The following is a 12,066-nucleotide window of genomic DNA, read 5'->3' on the forward strand; positions in this document are numbered from 1 at the left end:
GGAACATGTTGATCCTTAGCTTTGGTTTCTCTCATTGATTGGATTGGGGATCATCTAATGAACATGGTTGAAGCAAATAATTGAGCGTGAGATTCGAAGTCACCCCTGAAGCGCATCAATACCATGGCACGAGGCCCTGTACACCTCGATCTGGCTTGGTTCGATGAAATGCCGTAGGTACGGGAGTAGTAGAGAGGTACGGAGGACACTCCACAGAAAAGATTCTCCGCATCGTTCTAGACCCACGATACCTTTATCGATAAGCATTGCTGTTAGATAAGGACGTCGCTCCAACTCTCCACATTATTGACACTTGGCATTGTGGTTGGAAATAAACTACTTGTAGATAGATATGACCGCCAGTCGCTCTTGTTTCAATATTGCAGAAGTTAAATAGATAGTTAATATCAAGCAGCATGAGGTGTTTCATCCAATTGTGTATGACAAGTCCGTAAATTATGTGATAAGATCACCTGACTGCGATAAGACGCCAAGGTTGGAGTGACGCAAGAGTGAGAGTAGCTGTCCATGCTTGACAGCAAATCAGGAAAAGCTGCTGCGATGATGCACATCTTACCACCTTGGCCTGTCTCATCCTAGTAGAGCTGCTGAAACATCCTTCTTTCTCAATCGCCCCCGGAACGGTTCTTTTAATCAATTCAGCATCAACAAGGCACTCATTTCCGGCGATTCTTATCCCTAGCTCCAAGTTTACACGAAGTACCGAGCTGCGGGGTGCCCAGTACCACACCCACCATCATCATGCCTGGAGGAGAAACGGAGCCACTCCTGCCTCGCTACGAGGATGATACCTCACGCCAGCGTCGTCTGCATCAGAAGTTGCATAGCTATCAGATGCTCCGCGCCCTTTCCGAGGGTTATATGCCATCCACCGATCAGACCATCGCCAATCTACGTACGCTTCTGGCTTCGGATGTTCTCAACCCTCGCAACCAAGACATCGGTTCTGTCGGCCGCCAGCTAGCCCGGGACTGCCGCCTCTGGATTGAAATATTCATTGAGTTTCTGCGGGAAAAGAACGGGGATGACCAGCTGCAGGAATTCTTGTGGCATCTCTCCAAGTCTAGAGCATCGATAGATACGTCTGAAGTTAGTCGCCGTGCTTCTCAGGTCAAAGCTCGGCGGGACACCAAAGCAGGTATGACATTTGTCAATCTCATTCGAAGGCATTGTGCTAATAACGTTGAATAGCATATGCCAGTCTCCGCACCGTGGGAAGCCTGCTCCTCACCAATGCCGACTTTCGTCTCTTTGTCGAGGACCTCACCACCGTTGGCCGGGAAATCTTCTCCGACACGGCTCTCGCTCTGTCTGATACCTCAAAACAGGTCGGAGAAAAGCTCAAGCCGTCCGAAGAGGAACGGGGTGCGGTTCAAGGCGCGGGTGCGGGCGACGGTCGAGCCGTATCGGGTGAGGAGCTCCGCAAGGAAGTCACCCAAGTCGCAGAGGTTGCGGGGCATGGGCTGAAAGACACTGGTCGGGAAGCCATTGACAGTGCCAAGGAGCATCTTGCCGGACAAGAGCGAGACACGCTGCTGCATCGGCTTAAGCAAGCCGTCATCAAGCTGCGAGAGCGATCGGATTATTCTGACTCGGTGGCGACTCTGTCACAGATGGTGCAGCGGTATGCGCAGCTGTACGCCAACGCCGCCTCAGAGGTCGTCTCCACGGCCGAAGAAGAAGTTGATGTCAACGAAGATCTCAAACAGGCAATGGAGCAGTTTTGGAAGCTGCTTCAGTCGTATGGAGATGCCGAAGAGTGGCAGAAGTTGGAACAGAGATTCAAGGATGTCATCAAGCATGCCAACAAAGACCCAGAGTTCGAGAAGTTCATGTCGGATATTGGAGCCGCGCTCCAGGAAATGCTGACGGACCCCAAGTTCTTTGACAAGGCTCCTCAAAAAGTAGACGAGCTGAAGGAGAAGTCGAAGAATGTCGGCGCCGAAACTACCCTGCGTCGGGACGTGGACGCCTTCCTAGCTCAGGCGAAGCGCACACTGCGGACTGTACCTGAGGATACTCAAGTTTCGAAACTTGTTGACGTGACTCGCAAGATCTACAGGGATGCATGGAACGGCTACCAAGACCGTAAAAGCCAGCTGCCATCAGACATGGCAGAAATCTTCTTGCCCATTATCGTTCGCAGTATCCAATATATCCCAATTCCGCGGCTGGAGATATCCGCACCAGAAATGGATCTGTTGATTGAGAACTTGATCCTTGAGCCCGGTCACACGGTCAATTTCTCATCGTTCCTGCCCTACCGTATGCACCTAACCACGCGCAACGACATTGACATTCTGAAGAAGCATTCAAAGAGAACGTCGACAGACCTCAAAACCACATTTACTGCGACGGTCTTTGGCCTCAACATCAGTGCATCCGAGTTTGGCTACTGGATCCGCACTCATGCGTGGCCGTTGTTCCGCATCAAAGACGAAGGCATTGCCAGCTTCTATCTCGACAGACGGGGCATCGACATCTCGCTCGATGTGGAAGTGGGGCGGGAACGCCTGGAGCAGATCTTTACCCTGCGCGGCGTGCGCGTTCGAATCCACAAGCTCGACTACAAAATACACAAGAGCAAATGGAAATTCCTCCTGTGGCTGACCAAGCCCTTCCTGAAGCATCTGGTGCGCCGCGTGTTGGAGAAGAAGATCGCCGAGTCCATTGTCCAGGCGGCATTTGCCCTCAACCGAGAGTTGGTATTTGCCCGAGAACGACTTCGGGCCGCTCGGATTGCCAATCCGCAGGACCTGGCGACCTTTGTCCGGGCCGTACTGGCCCGGTTGAGGCTGCCAGAGACGGACGTCGAAACCCGGGTCGGCTTTGAAGCCCCAAGCAGCGGTGTCTTCAAGGACGTCTATGCGCCTGGAAGTATTGTGAAGGTGTGGCGGGAGGAGGGATTGCGGGCTCAAGAGGCCATCGAGGAGGGAGATCAGAGCCAGGGTCTTGGACGGACATGGCGGAATGAGATTTTCGATGTTGTCGGCCGGTCTTGGGGAAGTACTTAAGTGTTGAATTTGACTTTGTCACTGGTTGTATGAGTGCTATCTTTGTTCCACTGTACATTTGATACGACAGTCCAACCACCCTCTCTACCACTCTATACTTTTAATCTAGTTAATTTATCCGATATGATCACATTATCCTTACAGTCAACATTCACAATCTATGGATACCTCAATAACTGGGCAAAAATGCCCGCCACGTGACCGGACAAACCATTTTCCTCCACGTTGCGGCCACCTAATCAAAAGCTACGACCTCTCTATCAACGCGGACTTTATCAGCGGCTGGCCAAACACCGCGCAATCAGTCCAGGGCAATCGCAAAACAATCACCGCCAGCAGCAACTCGATCTTGAGTTCTTTGCTGATCTCGAGACTTCCTCTAGCATCCAGGACCACTCCAATCAACACAACATCACATACAAAGTCTGGTCTTTACTTCACAAGCTATACCTCTGCTCCAGAAATACAAATACACGATACACCGACCTGGCATTGACTATTGAGACATCGTTGACCAATTGCTACGTGTAAGCGCGGCTGTGATGCAGCTTGCCCACCAATCATCACAATGCGTCTAATTATAATTCTGCTTGCGATTGCCCTCTGTCTGGTCCTGGCGGTGGCCAAGGAGGATTACTATAAGATCCTGGGGCTGGACCGCTCCGCCTCGGAGCGGGATATCAAGCGCGCATATCGGACGCTGAGCAAGAAGTTCCATCCGGACAAGAATCCGTAAGTCTATTACCACTCAAAGGCGCCAGCAAGAGAGAAAGGAATGGGGAGAAGCTAAACTGTACGGACAGAGGCGACGAGACGGCGCGTGAGAAATTCGTCGAAATCGCAGACGCCTACGATGTGCTCTCCACATCTGCCACGCGGAAAATCTACGACCAGTACGGCCACGAGGGAATCGAGCAGCACCGGCAGGGCGGGACGGCAGGACGCCCTGCGAACGACCCCTTTGATCTGTTCTCGCGGTTTTTCGGCGGCGGCGGACACTTCGGGCATGCGCCGGGCCACAGGCGCGGACCGGACATGGAGATGCGGGTGGGGCTGCCGCTGCAGGATTTCTACAAGGGGCGGGAGATCCGGTTTGGGATTGAGAAGCAGCAGATCTGCGATGCCTGCGAGGGGACGGGGTCGGCGGACCGGCAGGTGGTAACGTGCCCCAAGTGCAGTGGGCGGGGAAGGATAATCCAGAAGCACATGCTTGCGCCGGGGATGTACCAGCAGGTGCAGATGCCGTGCGACGCGTGCCACGGCCAGGGCAAGACGATTAAGAAGCCATGTCCTGTGTGTGCGGGGCAGCGGGTTGTGCGGCGCGAGGTGGAGACGGTTGCGACGGTGGAGCCGGGCATGGACAAGGGTACGCGGCTGGTGTTTGAGAACGAGGGCGACGAGAGCCCCGACTGGGTGGCGGGCGATCTGATCCTGGTGCTGGAGGAGAAGGAACCCGAGCTGGCGGCCGACCAGGAGCGCCGCAACGACGGCACGTTCTTCCGGCGCAAGGGCAGGCACCTGTTCTGGAGGGAGGTGCTCTCGCTGCGGGAGGCGTGGATGGGCGATTGGACGCGCAACATTACGCATCTGGATGGGCATGTCGTGCAGCTGGGCCGCAAGCGCGGCGAGGTTGTCCAGCCGCTTTCCGTCGAGACGGTCGAGGGCGAGGGCATGCCCTTTTACTCCGAGGGTCATTTGCACGAGCACCACGACCACGATTCTGAGCCGGGCAACCTGTACGTCGAGTACACCGTCGTCCTGCCGGACCAGATGGAGAGCGGGATGGAGAAAGATTTCTGGGCCATCTGGGAGAAATGGCGCAAGAAGAACGGGGTCGATCTCGGCAAGGACAGTGGCCGGCCTATGCCTTCAGAGGGCAAAGATGAATTATAATACGTCTTCATTTCTGTACATCTGATAGACTAGACAAGAATGAGATAAAACTATCCATCAAAGGCGCCTACTGCTAGTATTTAATGCTGTGTGGCCCAAAAAAACAGTCCCCAGGGTCACCATCGTCCACGCCAGTTCCGCCCTAATAATCTCGGCGCAGCAGGGCTCAAACGGCCTCCTTATCAGTCCAATCCACCATCGTAGATCCTCGAGCATCTCATCGCCGACACCGTTCGGTTGCGCAAAGTATTTCACCTGTTTTGCACGGGGGATGAGCTCGACTCCTTCCTCTTGGTAGCCGCGTACTGCCTCGTTTCTGAGGGCTGGAAGTGTGTGAACCAGAGCCACAACCTCGGAATCAAAGCCCAGCCTGGCCTATGGCATCGGAGCCGCTGCAAGATTAGTAGTTCAGCGGTTAGAGGTGAGACTCGACAGTGATCTAGGATTCCAGGCCTTGATCGCTGGTTAGGATTGCTGGTCCACACAACACTCAATCCAGCTAATCTATCTTCTGAACAGGTTTCTTTGCTTACTTGTACCAACATTTCAACTGATGTTGTTATAATGAAACTAATGGTTGACAAAGCCTTTGCATTTGCCAGGAGATATATCTTACACAAAAGGGAAGACCTATATCAAGCCTGAGCATACATTTCACCACTGTTGCCACTGTTAACTAGATGCAACAGGTTTGCCACAGGATCTTTCCTCCCTCCACTAGGGAGTGAGGAGCCTGCACTCCAATAATCATTGACCTTAGACACAGTAAAAGTTTGCAAAACAAAGGCCATTACTGCAGCGATCCAGGACCACTTCAAAGTTTTTACTTGAGCATTCAGATAGGCAGTCTTTGTAAGTATTGCATCCTTGAATACACATCAGTTTATAATTCGGTTGTATAAGATATCTTGCGCCATGAACTCACTTGTTCCTGCTATAAGTACCCCATGCGCTAGTATATGGGTCTTGCTTCGCGGGGATGTTGTTCTTTGCCCTTTTTAGAAATATAGAAGTGCTCTCTTACTTGCCCTATGGGAAGTCGCTGTGAGTGTGAACGACACTGGAGACGCAAAGAAGGAGACTAAGTCTTCAGCCTGTTAGGCAACTATGAGATTCTGGCGAATTATGTCGTTCCTGGCGCTGTCTGTGGCTGTCATGGCAGAATCTCAAGGTAGTAAGGCAACCAGGGTCCTGTGTTAATCATCCTGACTGCAAGGATGGCAATGTAACCTCAGGTAGCTAACATTTATCCTTGATAGGCACGTACATGTGACATGTTCCTGTTTTACAAATGAATTGAGGCATTTATGCATGACACCAACTTTGTTCTATCTCAGCCAGCCACGGTAGATTTGACCCTTGATATTGTACAGTTTGCATAGTTTCCCAGGTATCTCGCACGACGCAGCTTCCTCGTGTCAGGACCAGCAATGATAGGTATAAGTCTGAATATGTTAGACTTCATAGTACAATATCCCACATTGTGTTTTCTAATTATTGTCTTAACCAGCCTTTCGATTCAATTTCCACTTGATTCAACCCACTGACATTAATTTAAAATCTGCAATTCGACCTCTGGATCAGCAATCCTATAGCTCCTGCACCTTGGATGGTCACAAATAGGATCCGTCCCGAAAAGCTTAACTTTTACTCTCGTCCCACGGGGTCCTTCGGTTAATTCAGGCTAGCAGTGTGATTGCTTGAGCTACTGAAGACTAGGACAACATGCAGTCAGGATATAGCGCAATAAGGTGCTGCTGGTTGAATCTTATCAGCTAGCTTTTGGCCTTTCAAGGATCCTTTTGCGTCGTTCGATATGAGGAGACTATCCTCTCCTGGGAGATGAGGAACTAGTCCATTTAAACTGTTTTAGTATAGCTTCTCCGATTTTATATTGCGTCAAGGGTCAGAAATCTGCTTGTTTTGCGCATTCATCACAAGGTCTAATGTAGGCTATAGCACCATGCTTTCTCTATTACTTAATACTCAGTGAAAGTTCTGCTGAATGAGCTGAAGTATCCGTAAATAGCATATAATCCTGGTTACTTTAGTGCAATGCAACCATGCGCAAAGAACAGAGCATAGCTGCTGTAGAGAGCTGAGAGCAGAGTAGTTAGAAATCTGCTTGTTAAACTCGTTCATCACAAATCTAATGCAAGCCACAGCACCATGCTCCCTTGTTCCTTGATGCTCCGTGAACGTCATAGCTAAGTACAAGTCTCTTTTTGAGAATATCCTTACTAATTCAGCTGCAGAGAAGAGCAGCCATCCCCAGCTACACAACAAGATGTCAGGCCTGGCCTTTTCTGTGCAGGAGGCCTACCACACAGAAATGGCTAGATAGTATTGTTGGCACCAATAAAAGTTTGGTGATTGTGTCCTGGATACTGGTGGCTGGCTGGTTAGGGAGTCCAGTTCACCTTAGGTGTTCTTTCCCACGTCCAGCTGACATTTCTGGCACGATCTCAATCATACCCTCCGAGGATAATGCAAGGATGTGGACAGTAAAAGCGAAAGGCTAACAAATGTGCTTCAGCTTATGTGCTTCGTCGCTGGAGTGCATTGGTCAAACCTTACTCTATACCTCAGCAAGACTGATAGTAAGGCACAGTCATTCAGTGAGAGGAAAGGCTATATAAACCATCAAGAGGAACTTTGCTTGGGGTTCAGCAGGTCAGTCAGACTAGGAAGCAGCTCTTGTCATTCTTCGCAATCAAGAATTCTTGTCATAGTTTCACTTCATCTATTTATATTCTCATCCAACTTTTACATACCTTTGCAAAACAACCGTATACAGCCACCACCATGGCCTACTACAGCTATCTCTGCTTGAAGAGACCGGGTGATGGAAACGATGACGACTATAACTGGCTCGTTATCTCCCCTGATCGAAACACTACCGATACATTCTTCCGCATTTTGTTGGAGAACCAGCAGATCAAACTAGGCAACCCGCAATCAAAGGTCATCAACATCTACCAACTCAACAGGGAGTCTTCTAGATTCTGGTCAATCAACTGCGACGATGGAGACGTTGGAGCGACGCTGCATTTTGCTCTTTCCGGCAAAAACGCTTCCGCCAACACTGCTGAAGGCACTGTCCTCAATGATTTGATTGGCAAAATCAAAATCTATTGGATGGGCGGCCGCATAACGTATCAGTGGAGAGTAATCGCTCAGCAGACTGCTGTCAACAAGGACGATGACTGGTTGTCTGGGTACAGTTTCTTCATACGCCGACGGGGGTATCCGAACTCCTACTGGTATCAGGACCAAAAGGGAACATGGCTTTCTGACTACAAGCGAACTCGGTTTGTTGTCACTATTACAGGGGCCAAAGTCATGTCTCCTAAGATTCCTCTCATCGCCAGCGACAAGATAGTCATTAATACGATTGGTCCCGGTGGTGAATTGCGGCCGGTCAGGATCCAGAAAAGTGGTTCTGAGACAGTTCAAACCAAATTTTTGTTTGGTGATTTCTTGACAAGCTTCAATATTGACAACAACGACAGCAAAATCGTTATTTCGGAACCAGGTAGCGGGGATAGCTTTGAGCTCTGTGAGGGAATCGCTTATAACTCCTAAGCGGACAACTTTTGCAGATCTCCAATCAGTGACGCGGACACGTCTCTGTCCCCCAGAGAGAGGGGCGGATCTTGGTTGGCTTCAGGTGTAAACGATCATTCTGGGCCTGGATATATCATATTTGCACTATGCTCTTGTTGATGTGAATAAGCAGACGTTTGCCAAATGTCATTAGTGAGGAAGGATTGCTATGTTCAGATTCTCCGGCTTTGAGTATACCTCGTGCTAAACCTTGACCCTAAGGTGTTGGAATTAGTGCATTTGTCCACCATATAAGAAATAACCGCTAACATAAATACTCTTGTTAATATTTGAAGTGGCCGACGATGTCCATGAAGCTCTAAAGTTCCAGCCTTGAGGCTTCGGCGTCAACACCCATAAGCTGATCCGCAAATTTTTGCTAGATACAAGACCTTCCTTCAGGGTTACATGATGGAAATGTAGTAACCACCAGGCAACCCGGGTAATTGCCAGATCAGCTAGCATGGTTATCCTGATTGAGTAGCACACTTGCGCATAAAATGTGCGCTTCTGCGGGCATGCTGTAGATAGATAAATGGCATTCGACGTCTATTGTTGCAAATAAACACTATACCCGAATAGGAATAGCGAACCCGACCACCGATCCAGAATCTCATGTGCAGTTTGCACACTTTGCACCAAACCTCCAGCAGAACCCCACACCGCCTTTCATCCATAGAATTTTTATCCTCACCACGACAAGCCTCTCATCTCCAATCGCAATCGCCAAATTCATTCCTTCTTTTCGAAAGCCTGCATATAATCTTCAAAATGGTCCGCCAACTCAAATACCACGAGAAAAAGTACGGTCCATCCCCTGTCACCCTCAACCCCGTACTGAGAAGCAATAACTTACCTAACAAACATATAGACTCCTCCGGAAGGTCGACTTCATAAACTACAAATCCGACGGCGGCCACCGCGAGCACCAGATCCGGCAACGCTACCACCTCCAAAACGACACAGACTACAAGTCCTACAACGCACTGGCCGGCTCCCTCCGCCAACTCGCCCACAAGCTCTCCCAGCTAGACCCGGACTCGGACCCGCTGCGCAAGAAGATCGAGTCCGAGGTTCTGGATAAGCTGTGGCGGATGGGGCTGCTGAAGCAGTCGCGCGAGCAAGGGGCGGGGTTGTCACGGGTGGAGCGCGAGGTGACGGTTTCGGCGTTTTGCAGGAGGAGGTTGGCGGTTGTGATGGTGCGGACGGGGATGGTGGAGACGATCAAGGCTGTATGTTTTTTTTTTTCCCTCCTTTCTGACCGAAAAACAAAGCAGGTACTGACTGGGTAGGCTGTCACGTATATCGAGCAGGGACATGTGCGCTGTGGGCCGGAGATCGTCACGGACCCGGCTTATCTGGTTACGCGCAATATGGAGGATCATATCACCTGGGTGGATAGCAGCAAGATCAAGCGCAATATCATGCGCTACAGGGATAACCTGGATGATTTTGATCTGTTGTAGGTGCTGCTGGGCCTGATGGTTGTATGCTTCTATCGATACCCATATATTGCATTTGCATGGCGTTGGGTGTTTTACGTACATTACTGGAGATCTAGAAAAGTACTCATTCATTAAACTCATTTTCATATATAATATGTTTTGATATGCTAAGACTAAGACAAAGAAAAAAGGCCATGATGGCAGGGTATCACAATCTCAAGTCTACACCCGTATCAACTGGGTCGAGAAAAAGCCTTCAGAAACACGAAACCAGGCAGGTCGGCAGTGTAATCATCGTGGTATCATTGCTGCACCAACATCGCCCGCGACAAGCAGCACGCTAAACAAGACGCAACATGAAAAAGCTCGAGATGCAACTCAGAGACTAACACGTACTCCGCCGAGGGGCAAATCCATGAACGATCAACTTCTTCTTGAACTTCAGGCCTCTACGGGACCTCGACTTGCCCGTCTCATCAGCTGGCTCGTCAGGCAAGTCCATTCGAAACCTCCGGACACTGCCCTCATAGTTGCCTTTACCGTTCTTCCCTTCTTCGAAGAACGGCATGCGATTGTCCCCGAATTGGCACCACCGGGGTGCCACTCGTCGCCAGAATCCCCGGACACCGGTGCTGGCTCGATCGATTTTCTCATATTCTCGCCTGCGAGTAGATGGCGATGTCCAGTCGATTACCGTTGGCCTCACCTGTTTTGAAGCGCCGGCGGCTCTTGAATCGCCGGTGGGTACATAAGTCGGCTGATCGGGGCTCAGGCCGGTGTCCAGCCCTGGTTCCCGAGCTGCAGGGGAGAAACGGGTGTGGACAATTGGTGAAGCTGGCGGTGAACTGAATTCAGAAGATGCTCGATGTGCGCAAGATGTCAAATAAGGAAGGGTTGCCGGGGCAGATCGTCTTTCCTGCAAGCAGGATTGGTGTAATTCGTTGTCCTGGAATAGTTGACAGGACTCGCGATGGAGGGCCAAAAGGTCTTCACGCTTTGCCACTGGATCCTTTCGATCAACGATGGACGGTGTAAGCGATGTAGTGGTTGCTGCACGGCGGTGCGAATGCAAAGAACTGCGGCGGCTTGTAGGTGCGGACCGGCGAGTGCTTCGAGACGTAGAGCGATGATGGTCGGGAGATTTTGTGGAGGACGGCGGCGACACTGTTCGTTTCCTTTTTGGCAAGCGATGCCCACCCGAAGTAGGGGTTGAAGGCGTCGCCGCCGCCGTATCTGGTTTCCTGACTACATGTGTCAAGCTAGTTTCCATCTGGTCCAAGCAATCATTCGACGTCAAGTCCAACGCTGTAGGCGAATCGCAAGCATCCACAGGAATCTCAGTGACCTCTACGGTGCTGTAGAAGGTCTTGGCCTCTGAAATGTCGCTTAAGCAGGGCGAGATAGCTCTTGTAGTGATATTGAGGGATGGCACAGTTGAGACAGTCAGATACGAAGCAGGTTGATCATAGACAGGAGTGAGACTGAAGGTAGTAGAAGGACTTATTGTGGAAGTCGAAGTTGTAGTTGTGATGGCAGAAGCGAGGGCAGCTTCATCTACAGGGATCGAGTGGCTTCCGTGATGAGAGTGGCTCATATGGGGATTGCCGCTGGGCAGTATAGCTCCATGGCATGTGAACGAGGCGGCCATACTCCTAGTCGCTGCCTTAAACATCAGGTGGGAAGAGCAAAGGTAAATGGGACGGCAAAGATTCGCATGTGCTTTGCCGTCAAAAGGCACCAGTCAGAGGCGAAGAATCAAAAGACCATCGACTTGAAGACAAGTCTCAGTGCCGCTGACGAATGTGTTGATCCCAAGGTTATATGAATGAGTCAAATACCCTTCTTTTGCATCACGCAGCCAATCGGTAGGATAAGATTAGGGTCCAAGGAGGGGAAGATCAAAGAAGAGAGGGGCAAACCACGGGATGATCATTGAAAGAGACTCATGATGAATGATCAGTCCGTTGGTCAGGAAGACAATAAAGAATGTTATGTTGCAGAAAGGAGAGAGTAATGATGAGACTAAGGATGAAAATAGAAACCTGAAACCAGCGAAAGATTTGTGTCAAGAGGTTAGGGAGGGATTC

The 12,066-nt window shown here is 50.4% G+C and overlaps 5 protein-coding genes across 5 annotated transcripts; 4 read left to right on the forward strand and 1 right to left on the reverse strand.

Moving 5' to 3' along the window:
* Positions 1 to 762: 762 nt before the first annotated feature.
* On the forward strand, positions 763 to 3,035 carry Aud_000828 (uncharacterized protein; the record flags this gene model as incomplete). The annotated part of the gene is made up of 2 exons (XM_043286332.1): positions 763 to 1,159; positions 1,213 to 3,035. 2 exons carry the CDS (start codon positions 763 to 765, stop codon positions 3,033 to 3,035), a joined length of 2,220 nt encoding a protein of 739 aa, XP_043142267.1.
* Positions 3,036 to 3,603: 568 nt separating this feature from the next.
* Aud_000829 (putative DnaJ domain protein) lies at positions 3,604 to 4,928 on the forward strand (the record flags this gene model as incomplete). Its single annotated transcript, XM_043286333.1, has 2 exons — positions 3,604 to 3,767; positions 3,839 to 4,928. 2 exons carry the CDS (start codon positions 3,604 to 3,606, stop codon positions 4,926 to 4,928), a joined length of 1,254 nt encoding a protein of 417 aa, XP_043142268.1.
* Positions 4,929 to 7,733: 2,805 nt separating this feature from the next.
* On the forward strand, positions 7,734 to 8,513 carry Aud_000830 (uncharacterized protein; the record flags this gene model as incomplete). The annotated part of the gene is made up of 1 exon (XM_043286334.1): positions 7,734 to 8,513. The coding sequence occupies one exon, from the start codon at positions 7,734 to 7,736 to the stop codon at positions 8,511 to 8,513; it is 780 nt and encodes a 259-aa protein (XP_043142269.1).
* A 792-nt stretch (positions 8,514 to 9,305) lies between these two features.
* On the forward strand, positions 9,306 to 10,000 carry Aud_000831 (snoRNA-binding rRNA-processing protein IMP3; the record flags this gene model as incomplete). The annotated part of the gene is made up of 3 exons (XM_043286335.1): positions 9,306 to 9,337; positions 9,406 to 9,766; positions 9,827 to 10,000. The coding sequence occupies 3 exons, from the start codon at positions 9,306 to 9,308 to the stop codon at positions 9,998 to 10,000; spliced, it is 567 nt and encodes a 188-aa protein (XP_043142270.1).
* Positions 10,001 to 10,364: 364 nt separating this feature from the next.
* Aud_000832 (uncharacterized protein) lies at positions 10,365 to 11,627 on the reverse strand (the record flags this gene model as incomplete). Its single annotated transcript, XM_043286336.1, has 1 exon — positions 10,365 to 11,627. One exon carries the CDS (start codon positions 11,625 to 11,627, stop codon positions 10,365 to 10,367), a length of 1,263 nt encoding a protein of 420 aa, XP_043142271.1.
* Between the last annotated feature and the right edge of the window lie 439 nt (positions 11,628 to 12,066).

This window comes from Aspergillus udagawae (assembly GCF_001078395.1).
Source record: "Aspergillus udagawae IFM 46973 DNA, scaffold_1, whole genome shotgun sequence".
NCBI lineage: Eukaryota > Fungi > Ascomycota > Eurotiomycetes > Eurotiales > Aspergillaceae > Aspergillus > Aspergillus udagawae.